This window comes from Mustela putorius, unplaced genomic scaffold, assembly GCF_011764305.1.
Source record: "Mustela putorius furo isolate JIRA1106 unplaced genomic scaffold, ASM1176430v1.1 tig00003942_pilon_pilon_pilon, whole genome shotgun sequence".
Taxonomy (NCBI): Eukaryota; Metazoa; Chordata; class Mammalia; order Carnivora; family Mustelidae; genus Mustela; species Mustela putorius.
In genome coordinates, this window is record NW_025422087.1 from 1325873 (window position 1) to 1338818 (window position 12946).

General features: G+C 47.0%; 1 protein-coding gene across 1 annotated transcript in view; it reads right to left on the bottom strand.

Annotated features, from left to right (window-relative positions):
• ATP8A2 (ATPase phospholipid transporting 8A2) overlaps nucleotides 1-12565 on the bottom strand; it is a 604668-nt gene extending 592103 nt beyond the window's left edge. The window contains exon 1 of the mRNA XM_045069586.1: nucleotides 12291-12565. Within this exon, the coding sequence (XP_044925521.1) occupies nucleotides 12291-12366 (76 nt within the window). The 5' untranslated portion in view covers nucleotides 12367-12565. The remainder of the gene's footprint in view (nucleotides 1-12290) is intronic.
• Nucleotides 12566-12946: the final 381 nt, after the last annotated feature.

The window sequence follows — 12946 nt, forward strand, 5'->3', positions numbered from 1 at the left end:
AGAGAAAGACAACTATCATATGATCTCCCTGATATGAGGAAGTGGTGATGCAACATGGGGGCTTAAGTGGGTAGGAGAAGAATCAATGAAACAAGATGGGATTGGGAGGGAGACAAACCATAAGTGACTCTTAATCTCACAAAACAAACTGAGGGTTGCTGGGGGGAGGGGGTTTGGGAGAAAGGGGTGGGATTATGGACATTGGGGAGGGTATGTGCTTTGGTGAGTGCTGTGAAGTGTGTAAACCTGGTGATTCACAGACCTGTACCCCTGGGGATAAAAATATATGTTTATAAAAAATAAAAAATTAAATTAAAAAAAAATACTGTATGATACTGTGATGGTGGCCGCATGTCATTATGCATTTGTCACAGTGCCAACCTCACGGTGTGACGCCACAGCACCGAGTTCAGAGTTGGCAGAGACGTCACCACATCCAAGATGTCTCTTCCCTGCCTCAGCACGATATGGCTGGCATTGCCCTGGAATATCCTGCCAATGTTATTATTCTGCATAAAAGAGCCTGGACGGCAGACATGCAACTACAGACTCCCTCGCCTGCCCTGAGCATCTTCAGTCATACTCTCCAGCCATGCTCATGAAGCCAAGACTTCTATTGAAATACATCAGAGACAACAGACAACAGAGCTCTCCATTATACAGACACGAAGACTGAGTCAAATCATACCCCTAGGGGTGCCAGGGTGGCTCAGTCAGTTAAGCATCTGCCTTCAGCTCAGGTCATGATCCCAGGGTTCTGGGATCGGCCCCCACATCGGGCTCCCCATTCAGGAAGGAGCCTGCTTCCTCCTCTCCCTCTGCCTCTTGTTCCCTCTACTTGTGCACTCTCGCGCGCTCTCTCTCTCTTTCTCTCTGTCAAATAAATAAATAAAAATCTTTTTTAAAAAATCATACCCCTAAAGCAAAATAACCACATGCCACTTGTACAAGATATCGGACTGCTAACAGCAACGAAAGTATCATCTCAGTTACCCAGGCTGTATTTACTATCACAGTCCATAATTTCATCAATATTAAACAAAATTCCTAAAAACTCAGAGTACAGGAACAATCTAAAAAGCCCAGCTTCGTCCCTTGGTAATAAAACCTACTTTGTCTTCTCAACAAGACCCAACACCACTAACAGCCTAATGGTGTTTGAACACAGCCCTTGGATTATTTTTTCTTCTGTGTTTACTTTCTCCATTTCTGGGGGACACACTAAGAGGGAAACATTTAAAATTGTGTTCCTTTAAACAACTCAACTCCCATTCCAGTTACTGATCAGCCTCTGGGAAGAGGAGATCTACCCCGAGATGCCCACTGGTTATAAAGGAGGCTGTCATCTGGGCAGATGAGATCTGCCGGCTGCTCCCGGCTGTGACTGAAGTTCATTTAATCATAAACTGAAGATGCATCATAGTTGAAGTTCCTCTCTGCAAATACCACCTAATGATTTCAGACAACAAACACTCAAGCAAGTTCATTTTATTAAATGTTAGGTTCAAAGTAATACAATAGAATTTTGCAGTACAGTAACCCACAAAGACACGTTCCAACACCCCCAGTGGATGCCTGAAGCTGTGGATAATACTGAGCCCTATGTATACTATGTTTTTCCTATATACACATACATATTTGTGATAAAGTTAAATGTACAAATTAGGCACAATAAGAAATGAATTACTAATAAACAGACCCAGGTAACAACGGTATACTATAGTAAAAATAATGTGAATGTGGCTTTTCCCTCAAAATCTCCCCCTTCTTCTTGTGATGATGTGGGATGACAAAATGCCCACGTAGTTAGACCAAGTGAGGTCAGTGACGCAGGCATGGTGACATAGGGCTGGGCTACTACCCACCCTCTGCCGATTGCCAGAAGGAGGATCATCTGTTTCCAGATGGTATTTCGACAGCTGGTGAATGAAACTGCCAAAAGAAAAACTGAAGACATGGAGGTGGTGATGGGGGGGTGCCCTACTGTACCATGAGCTGGTTAATTTTCAGAATAAACTTAAGGTGGATCACCTAGATTAGGCCCAAGAGAGATTTTCACCCAGTGTAAAAGAAAGACAAAATAACCCTGAAAAGAATACTAGAAGGGTGGAAAGACATAGGCTCTGGGCTGTCACTGTCCCTGGAACGCTGGGCAAGTTCCAGAATGTAACCGTCCACAGCCTTAGTTTCCTCCCCTAGGAAGGAGGGTGTTGGGCTCCTAGACAATTTTATTTTGGGAAAGTCTACAACTCCATGAACTGTCAATCACAAATGTTTGGACAAGATCATCTATGCAGAGCTGTCCAAGATATATACACCATCTTAAATTTTCTAGTAGCCACACTAAGAAAAAAGGTAAAAAGAAACAGAAAATAACTGGAATAGCATATTTTATTTAACTTGACCTATCCAAAATATTATTTCAATCTATAATAAGCATAAAACATATAATGAGATGGCTCAGATTCTTTTTCCATGTTAAGTCTTCAAACTCTGATGTGCTTCCTACACTTCGAGCATGGTCTGGTACATGGTCTGACTCCTTCCTCAAGCGCTCAGGAGCCATTTGTGGCTAGTGGCCACCATCTGGGACCACACTGATCTAGAAAGTCACCTTTGACTTCGAGAATGTCTGACTCTCTGCGTATCGCTGACACTCGGCCCAGTATCTGGGCTCTCAGAGGACAAATAATGGGCAGGCAAAGATGGACAGACTTCTCTAGTGCCTGGTTCCATCTCTACACCTTGTCAGTTCCAACTCAGCTATGCTTCCCACAGTCATTCCTTCTTCGCATCTCTGGTGTTGCCCTGGCGCAGGCCCTCATTACTTCTCACCCAGATCACTGTAATAGCCCCTGACCGTGTACTGCATTTATGATCTTCCCTGATCCCTGGGGTTTACACCCAGCTCAATTTATTGTTAAATTGAGGCCCCCTCAATTGCCAGCCCACACAGGTGCCTTCCCTTCCAGAACACTGGCCCACACCTGAACATCTGAAAACCAGACCGCAGCAGAGTTAAACGGAGTTGAATAGTTGCATTTCCAAGTATCAGGAATGGTCAACACAGACCTGAATGAGGAGAGGATCCAAAGAGCATCTTTCTAATATTCTCACCAGCACCAAGGCAGAGCATGAGTAACGTGGGGAAGGGACTGGGGGGAAGGAGACACAACAGAAACACCCACACTACTTCACACCCTTAGCAATTTGGTCAGTGAAACTCAACTGCCAAGATGTCAGAGGACAAGGGGTCATTTCGTTTGTCTGCTATATAAACAGTAGCTACTTCTTTGCAGGTCCAAAGATAAAAAATTCTGTAGTGGTAAAACCAAAATTCTGTTTCCCCAGTGGCTTAGAATAAAGAAAACACAAAGAAAATAGGAGAGTCTTAAATAAGGATAATCATTATGCAGCTAAAAATAGTTCATAAGAGGCTGATCCCATGGAGCACGAAGCGGAACAGCTCAGAGGCAGTCCCCAGATTTCTCCCTCCGAATGCGAATGAGCTCCTCCAGGATATGCAGGCATCACTGAAGGCCAGTGAAGAAAGCTATGCTCCCTGAACTTAGGATCTGGAAGCAGATTCCAAATGTCCGAGTACAGAGGTCCTTCCTCCATGTAGCATTTGCTTACCCTTGCTTCCCGTATGACCCGTCTTAGTAATGTACTTAAAATATTTACAGTAATCCTGGAGCCTCAGTGCAGACGGCAGCTAACACAGTATCTCCAGAGATAGAAGAGGGAGAAGCAGCCCCCAGACACTTCACCAAAATGTGTGAGATGTGACATTTGCTTATCATCTGGCATAAGAGTGCCAAAGCCTGGAAAACTTGCTTGCAAATGTAAACCCTCTAAATGCAAGTTAATCATGATTAGATCACTTTTTAGGGTAAAATGTGATGTTGTATCAGATTCTGATTCTTACAGATGGTGAGCAAAGAAAGAGATGAGCTGTCAGAGCAAGAGACACATAAACAGTATGCGCACGTACACATACACACCGTCTGCAGCCGTGTGTGACACAGTGAGCCCTCCCCAGTCACTGCTGATGAACAATATTACTCGCACACCCTTATGGGCATGCCTGTGCAGGCAGACGCAGGTGTCCATATGTGACTGAGTCCCCACAGGCTGTCTGCGTATTTTGTGTGAGCCACTAACAATCCCCACTTCCTCGGGGCTCTATCCTGGCAAGGGCTCTCTCTCAGGTCTTGTTCCTGCATTTGCCCTTAATGATGGGAAAAAACTCGCAGGGCATGGATATGAGATCATTTCTATGTTTAGACTTTCTTAATGGGTGTTAACATTTGCCCTGAGCACTTTTACTGGCCTAAATGGATGTAAATAATATCTTGTATCCAGTGTTGTATTGACCAAGGGTTATATTTAGTAAATGTAAAGATCCAAGGAAGAAAGGCAGAAATTCATCTTTAAAGGTGTTCTAAACGCATCCTCCCATAACTGTTTGGAAAACGTTTTTCAAGAATAATTTCAATTTAACCCTTTGTTCTAGCCAGCATCTCTGTCAGAGAAGGGTTTAAGATAAAACATCTACTGTAAAAGGAAAATCAATTATTAAGCAACCGAAGCCATCAACTGAGGTTCTTATTGGCCACCTGTAGGGTAAAAAATGGCCTTGAGGGGCACCTGGGTGGCTCAGTGGGTTAAGCCTCTGCCTTCAGCTCAGGTCATGGTCTCAGGGTCCTGGGATCAAGCCCAGCAGGAAGCCTGCTTCCTCCTCTCCCTCTGCTTGCTTCTATGCTTACTTGTGATCTCAATCTGTCAAATAAATAAATAAAATCTTTTTTAAAAAATGGCATTGAAGGCAGGGCAAATGAATAGAAGGTGAGAGCCTCCAGAGACACAGGGGGATGAATTCTCTATCATCCGAGTGCTTGGTGTGTGATCATATACGCCTGGATAATGACACGAGAAGAATGCTCTCATGCTCCGATAATGACTCCCAGGTAAGCCTCCATCATGAGATTTAGAGGGGGCAATAATGACAGGTGACATTCTTGCGCATATGGCTGGCCTGCGGGTAAGAATCTGGGTGCAGGAGTTTACCTTGAATGATGATGGGCAGCGTGAGAAAGATCTGACATGTTGTCAATATGAGCTTGATTACATCACATGGTTCTCTTAATGTATCAAATAATTAATGCATGCATTTCTGTATTATACACATTACTCACTAATCATAACCACGACATGAGATACAAGATGTATTTTCATCTGCCTCTGTTATAGAAATAAAGGAAGTTTTCCAATGTCATACAGAATTGGATCCAGTTCTCTCAATCCCAAAGCTAGGGGTTTCAACCCTGCTGTATACTACCATAAAGAAACTTCCAATGGTCTAGGCTGTTAGACCAAGTTCAAAGGTTAATTCATGACAGAGCTCAGTGAGAGCTTTATTTATTGAGTACCCACAGGGTAGAAGGTACAGAAAACAGAAGCAGGGGAAATTAGGCCCAGCTCTTTATGTGTTTCCATTTGAGGAACAGAAGACAAAAACAGAACCTGTTCTGTTCAACTTGGATATGGTATTGAACCAGGTGCTTGGGGGGGGTGAAAGCACCGTGGGCTTGGGGATTAGCTGGTCCTGCTGGAAATAAACCAGCAAGCAAGGAACGTCTCTGACTTGTTTTTCTCCTCTATGAAAGTAGAGGATAAAGCCATTTCTGAGATGTGGTCCAGCCCTTTGTGATGACAAACAGCGTTTATGTTTCTCAGCAGCTGCCTAGGTATTTTACAATGTGACAACCCGACTCATACCTGGGGTCAGGGCGTGTAGAGACTTGAGTTTGGAGTTTAGGAGTGCACCATCTGTCCCCACTTTGCTTGTCCCAAGGCGCCTTTTGAAACAACCACTTAGAGTCAAGGTCGGGAAAAGCTAATGCCCTCCACCCTGACCACCTCTGACGTAATAGGGGTGTTTGCTACTCTGCTCTCTGTCTCCGGTTCGCTTGTGACCTGGGAGAGAGGGCTGCCCTTCCCCCAGCTCACTGCACCCCAACCCCACTTCTGCGATTTAAAAGTGGTAGATCTTGTGACTACTTCCTTAAGTGAACCGAAACCGCATCTTCGATCAAAATGACCCAAAATGACCCTGAGGGTTTTCTCTTTCCCAAAGCGGGCGCTGAGGTGCTGAAGGAGCTGCCTGCCAACCTCGGGTAAGCGGCTTCTGCCTCCTCACTCAGCAGATCAGGAGCTGCACATTCTGAGTTCAACACACCAGCTCTGGCTTCCAACACACCCTCACATTCTAATATTAGAGCTCTTTCTACTTTAACGCCCCTCAGTTTCCTACTTCTGCCCTTGAAACTTCGGGCAGGTTGTTATGGGAAAACTGAGTCCGTGTAGGGATGCTTTTTAAACAAAACACAATGAAAAAACACCTTTGCAGACCAGGACAGAGGACAGAGGAGATGGACAGGCCCAATGTGGAATTGGAGGAGGACACTAGGGACCATTTCTGGAAGATGTGTACTCCTCCAGGTTCTGCATTTGGTCTGCATGCTTACTGCCCACCAGCTCTTCATTGCTAATCTTGTTTCCTTTAAGCCAAATCCCTAAATTTAATAAGACAGGGAGTAAGATCCTTCCCAAGATCCTGCTGACAACATAGTCTATAAAAAACAACTTCCCTTCCTTTCGGTCCTCACTGCTCACCTCCAACCCCCCGCACACCCATACACACACGCACACACACAACTTCGCTATTCATCTGTGCACACTGTCCATGAGTGTCACTGTCCATGAGTGTCAAAGCAAGTCAGGATAAGAGAGTTGAGAGCACTGACCCCATGGGTTGTAACCGACCACGAGACCACGAGCTCCCTGAGAGCACCCCTGCTCTGCTTCCCGCTCCTTCTCCAGCCCCTAGAGCAGTGCCTGGCACACTGAAGGCGCGCCACATAGATTTGTTACAATCAACAACTCCAGTTTCCACTCTGCCTCCCTTACTGGACTGAAAGGCTCGATCTTGAGCCAACTGTAAACTCTGTACAGGCAGGGGACTCACATCTTTGCATTTCTACCACCTGGTAAAATGTCTGGGACACTAACACAAGATATATATTTGGAGACAGGTAGCATTTGCAAAAGTACCACTGAACATCCAGATTAAGGAAGAAGTCAAAGATATCTCATAAGCAACAAATAATAATCCCAGAATTATTTTCCTAAATAGTACACAGCTGGGAGCAAGTAATCTTGAAACAGATGGTGGTCTTTGATCCTTTCCCTATGAGTTTATAAAAAAGTGAGAATAATCTTAGGAGAGTGCACCAAGGTCTGAGTTCACCCCTGCCCCAGGCCCTACCAAGATATGTCAAGCAGCTAATGGGCCAAGCACAAAGCTTCTCAAACCCAGAGGTTCTGCTGTGTCACAGAAACAAGTGGTAAACAATTTAATTGCCCTGAAGGAACAGCCTAGCAATGAAATTCTAATACTATCACTCAAATGTGTTGAACTGAGAGTACATTACCAGACCTGAAATATGATGACTATTTTCTTTTAATAAAAATTACTATGTTTTACCTTTTCTTTTTTCCACTAAACTTTTTATTTTGAGATCATTTTAGATCCACATGCAGTTGTAAGAAAACTAAAGAGAGTCTGTGTCCCCTTTACCCAGCTTCCCCCCATGGAAACACCTTCCATAACTATAGCACAATATCACAACCTGGATACTGAAATTGGGTAAGTCGGGATACAGAACATTTCTATCACCACAAGGATCCCCCGTGTCGCTCTTTTATTCTTCCCATCCCCACACCTTCCTTCACTCCTGGCAACCACTAATCTGCTCTCCATTTCTATAGTTCTGCTATTTCATGAATGTTGCATAAATAGGATAAAATGACGTGTAGATTTTGGGATTAGACTTGGACTTTCTTTCTACTCAGCACAACTCCCTGGAGACCCACCCAAGTTGTCGTGTGGGCCAGTATTTGGTTCGTATTTATTTCTGATTAGTATTCCACAGTGTGGATGTAGCACAGCTTGCTTATCCTTCCAACATCCTGCTGAGGACTCATTTCTTATCAGAACACCCCCACTCTTTTTCTGAGGGCCCGGAAGAAACAGGCAGGGAATCTTACTTGAAGTTAAAGTTTCAATTGTTTCCACAGGGCAGCCCCTGTGGAAAAAAAGTACAGACGGCCCTCCAAAAAATTAAAAATAGAAATACTATATGACCCAGTAATAACACTACTGGGTATTTACCCAAAGAAAACAAAAACACGAATTCAAAAAGGTATAAGCGCCCCTGGGGTCACTGCAGCATTATTCACAGTGGTCAAGACATGGATACAACCTAATTGTCCATTGATAATTGTGCACTGATCACTGAAATGGATAAAGATGTGGTCTACATGCACAGTGGAATATACAGCCATAAAACGAATGGAACCTTGCTATGTGCTATGACATCAATCGACCTAGAGGGGATTATGCTCACTGAAAGCAGTCAAAGACAAATACCACAGTATTTTACTTATATGTGGAACCTACAAAACAAAACAAAACAAAAAAGCAGAAACAGATCCATAAATCCAGAGAACAAACTGGTGGTTGCCAGAGGAGAGGGGAGTGAGAGATGGACAAAGCAGGTAAGGCAGAGGCTTCCAGTTATGGAATGAGGAAGTCACAGAGACGAAAGGTACAGCATAGGGAATAGAGTGCATAGCACTGAATGTTGACAGCTGGTAGCCACACTTGCGGTGAGCATAGCATGACAGATACATATGGCCAAACACTATGTTGCACACCTGAAACTAACGTAACACCGTGTGTCAATATTAATTAATTAATTAAGAAAAAAAGAAAGAGTGACTGTCAAACATTCTTCCTGAGCGGTTGTGCCATTTTACATTCCCAGCAGCCACACAGGAGTGATCGTTTTCTGCATCCTTGCAAGCATTTGCTGACGTCACTACTTTTTATTAAGGCCAGTCTGATGCGTTTGCTGCAATTCACTTTTAATGTATATGAAGATCCAGACAGGAGAGGGAAAGACCTGACAGCCACCCAGGTATCTTTAAGTATTTTGCTGGTTCCTTATGATTATCTTAATGTGCGTGATAAACCCGGCTCTGCCCTAAATGAAGCAGTGGGTAGGAAAAGCAGAGCACTTCCGCAGAGTAATAAAGAGCAGCTACCAACTCCAAGAGCAAATATTAGCCTGCACATGAAATTCTGGAAGCATTCCCTTTAATGTTCTAAGAATAGCACTTCTGGTCAAACTTTTCATTGGGAGTAATAGCAAATATCATCAAATAAGAAAAATATTATGAGGCATAACAATTAAAAGGAAGAAACGAAATTATTATTTGCAGATAATGTGGATGTCCACAAAAATATTTAAAAGAATCCTAAACTTTGAAAAGTTATGACAGTGCAATAGGTTGTTGACACACAACATAAAAATTCAATAGCTTCCCTAGACATCAGCAGCAACCCAACTAAAAATGTAAGTTTTTAAGAACCCCATTTATTCTAGTAACAGAAGTACCTAGGAATAAGCCTTTTAAAATCTATGGAGAAAATTATACCACTTTAATAAAAGACCTAAAAGAAGACACATAAAAATGATGAAAAATATCCACATTCCTGGTTAAAAAGACATTTTTTAAAATTTCTACTCTTTCCAGACTAATCTATAAATTTAATGCAAATGTAACCAAAAATTTTAAAAGGATGTTGTTTTGTCTCATTTTAAAACAGGTTCTTTTAAAAATATGGATGGAGAAGTAAAGGACCAAAAGGAGTGAAGATATTTTGCAGAATGTTTGACTATGGTACCCAAAGCTTTGAGTGCGGGTTGTGTTGATGGAAACGTCTCACTCATGCAGGCACTGGAAAGAAGTGGTTTCAGAGCTCAGGACACTCCTAGGACATCTCTCCAGCACTGACCAACCCTCCCCTTGCCACTCCCCCAGCCCCAGCACTTCTAAACCTAGCCTATCAGGCCCTCTACCCTCATTCACAGGAGCATCCCCCTTCTTCCTCACACCATATGCAAATTCTTCACAGAAACTCCACCTCTTAGAACCTTCTTGTCTTCTGGAACTTGCAGCCTTTCATCAGCAAATGCCTTATCTCCCCCACCTCTGGACTTCTTGCCTTCACTGCTCCACTTTGATGACCCTGTTCCTCACTGTTGATCTCAGATCACTGTCCCTCCTTTCTCCCTAAAAACCCCTTCCTTTGACACTCACACCATCAACTGTATGACTCTAATACTTGCCTTGAAATAAAACCACCTCTCTGGAACTCACATCTTCCCCTCCGGCTGCCACTCAACTTGCTCTCTCCCCCTTTCTACAAAATTCACCCAAAAGAGTTTTCTGGACTTGCTGTTTCCAATATCCTCTCATCCATCTCTCTCTTTCTCTCTCTCTCAAGCTGTTCTATAGACATTCTTGCCCGCGCTTACAAAGAAACAGACTGCAAGGTCACCCGTGCCCTCCATGATGGACTCTTCTCAGGTCTCGCCTTTCCTGAGCTCCCAGCAGCACTGGGCACAGCTGAGCACCCCTTGCCTTCAGGATGGTGGGCTCACTGAGCTTCCGAGAACCGCTCTGGTCTTTTCTTCGGACCTCGTTGGCCATCCTCTGAGCCCCATGGCTGTTGCCTTAACCTCCCTGACCTTGAAATGTCCATGTACCCAGGCCTCTGTCCAAGGACCTTTCTCTTCTGGGCCACGTCTCTACAGACTGGTTACATACATCACTGGCGGGTCCCACTGCAAAATGACAATGCAGGACCCTCATTCGAAAATCATTAAGGCCTCTAAGACAGCAACAGCACAGCATTAGAGCAAACGCAAGACTTGACCAAGAGTGGGGCTCTGTCACAGAGGAACGGGTCCTGCTGAGGATACCTGAATTTATGTCTCTGCTCTAGACCACTCTCCAGAACTTAGGGCTGGTAAATGTAAACATCTCCAATCCATGCTCTCCCAGGCACTTCAAAATCAAATTCCTAACCCCCGCCCCTCCCACACACAAATAAGAGCCCCGTTCTTGCTGCAGTTTTCCCCATCTCCGCGAGTGGCACGTTTTTCAACTTTCTTTTTCCTCCTAGCGACTCTCTGATTCTTTTACTGAAACCTACATCCAAATCACAACCAAATCTGTTGGCTCACCTTCAGACATATGGAGGACATGCCTACTCTCCCCGCCTCCACCCTAGCAATGCCTCAGGTACCATCTGGCACCTGGATTACCGCTGTCCCCTCCCAGCTGGTCTCCCGGCTTCTGCCCACAAGCCCCACAGTCTAGCCTTAGCCCTCAGCCCGCGATCCTTTCACACTGGGACTGTCCTTACGTGGATCTGAAGGTGCCCTGACGTTACTCAGAAACACTGGTCCAAAGGACTGATAGCGCTTTCCATGTCACGTGATTCAACTACAGAAACAGGAAAGTTGTTTATTTTCATATGCCTATTTTCTCAAAACAAAAACCTCACAAAGATGACAAGTGCCCCATCCCCAAATTGCAAACCCTGTCCCTTCCTCCCACCGAGGATCGACCTACAAACTTGCTGGCAGTCCTGAAATGGTAAGAAAGAGGATGGTTCCTGAAGTTCCCTTTCCATTTTTCATTAGCTGAGGGTCTAGGTAACCCGACGCGGATCAGAACCACCAAACATCCCGCTTGACACCATCTGGGTTTCCACGTATATTCTCTACGAAACAAAATGCAAGTGTCTAGACGTGAGGGGCCGCGGTGCTGTGCCTGAAGCCCCGGGGGGGTGGGTGGCTTTAGAGGTCTGGCGTCCCCGCGCGCGGGCGCTTGAATGCGGGGGGTGGGGGAGGGGGAGTTGTGCAGGTGGTCGGGAGCGAGTGCGACGTCGCCGTGTGCGCGCGAGGACCGCGGACCCAGGTAGCGACAAACGTTCTTGTGACCCTTTGGCTCCCTAGGGCTCTGCTTCAAACACCACTCGGGGACAGCGTACATGCCAGACTGCCTCCGCGCCCACCTAGCGGGGCACAGGCTATCCCCGCGTGGGGGCGGCCGGGCATGCGCATCGCGGCTCGCACGCACGCGCACACGCACCGCGGCCCCGCGGGCGCGCCGGGGTCTCGGACGGCCCGGCCCCCTCCTGCGGCGCAGGTGTTGGGCCGCCCCGCCCCCCAGGGCCACCGACAGGCCCCGCGGAGGGAGGCGGGCGGAGGGCGGGGCGGTGGCTCCCCTCGGCGGGGCGGTGGCTCCCCTCCGCGCGCCGGCGTCCCCGCCCCGCCGACCCTCCCCGCCGCGCTCCCCTCCCCTCTCACCAACGGACGAGCGGATCCTCGACCTTCGGGGCAGGGACATCTTAAGAGCTCTGTCCAGGCCGGAGGCGTTCGGCATCGCGCCCGAGTCGGGGGCTACGCGGGCCCTGGGCGAGCGGCGGTGGCGGCGGCTGCGCTCGGGGCTGGGCGCAGGGGTGGCGGCCCGAGGGCCATGGGTGGGAGCGCTCCTGGGCCGGACTGCGGGGCAGGCGGGAGCGCCGGCGCCTATGCCGCGGCCGCCGCCGGAGGAGGCTGCGTCGTCCGTGCCGCAGCCGCCGGCCAATGCGGCAGCGCCCGCGAACGCCACCGCTGCGGGCCCCGCTGGCCCGGCGGCGGCGGCAGCGGCGGGGGAGGGGTCCGGCCCTTCCGCGGGGAGCCGGGCGGGAGGAGGAGCGGGCCGGAAGAGTCTGGACCGTTAAGCGGGACAGGGGGCTTTTAGGTGGCGGAGATGGCGGTGGGCGGGGGGGCATGGATCGGTGTCCTAGGGGGCTCTAATAGGCGGTCCCGTCTTGGGGTACTCTTCTCTGCCTGTGCCAATCTGCTACCTGTTTTACCTGTCACTTGTCACGCGGCGCAAGTGTCCCGTGCGAACCGTTCAGAAACTCCCCTTTTCTCGGTTTCTGTTCTATTTTGTTGAGATCTGTATAGGTTCTTCAAGG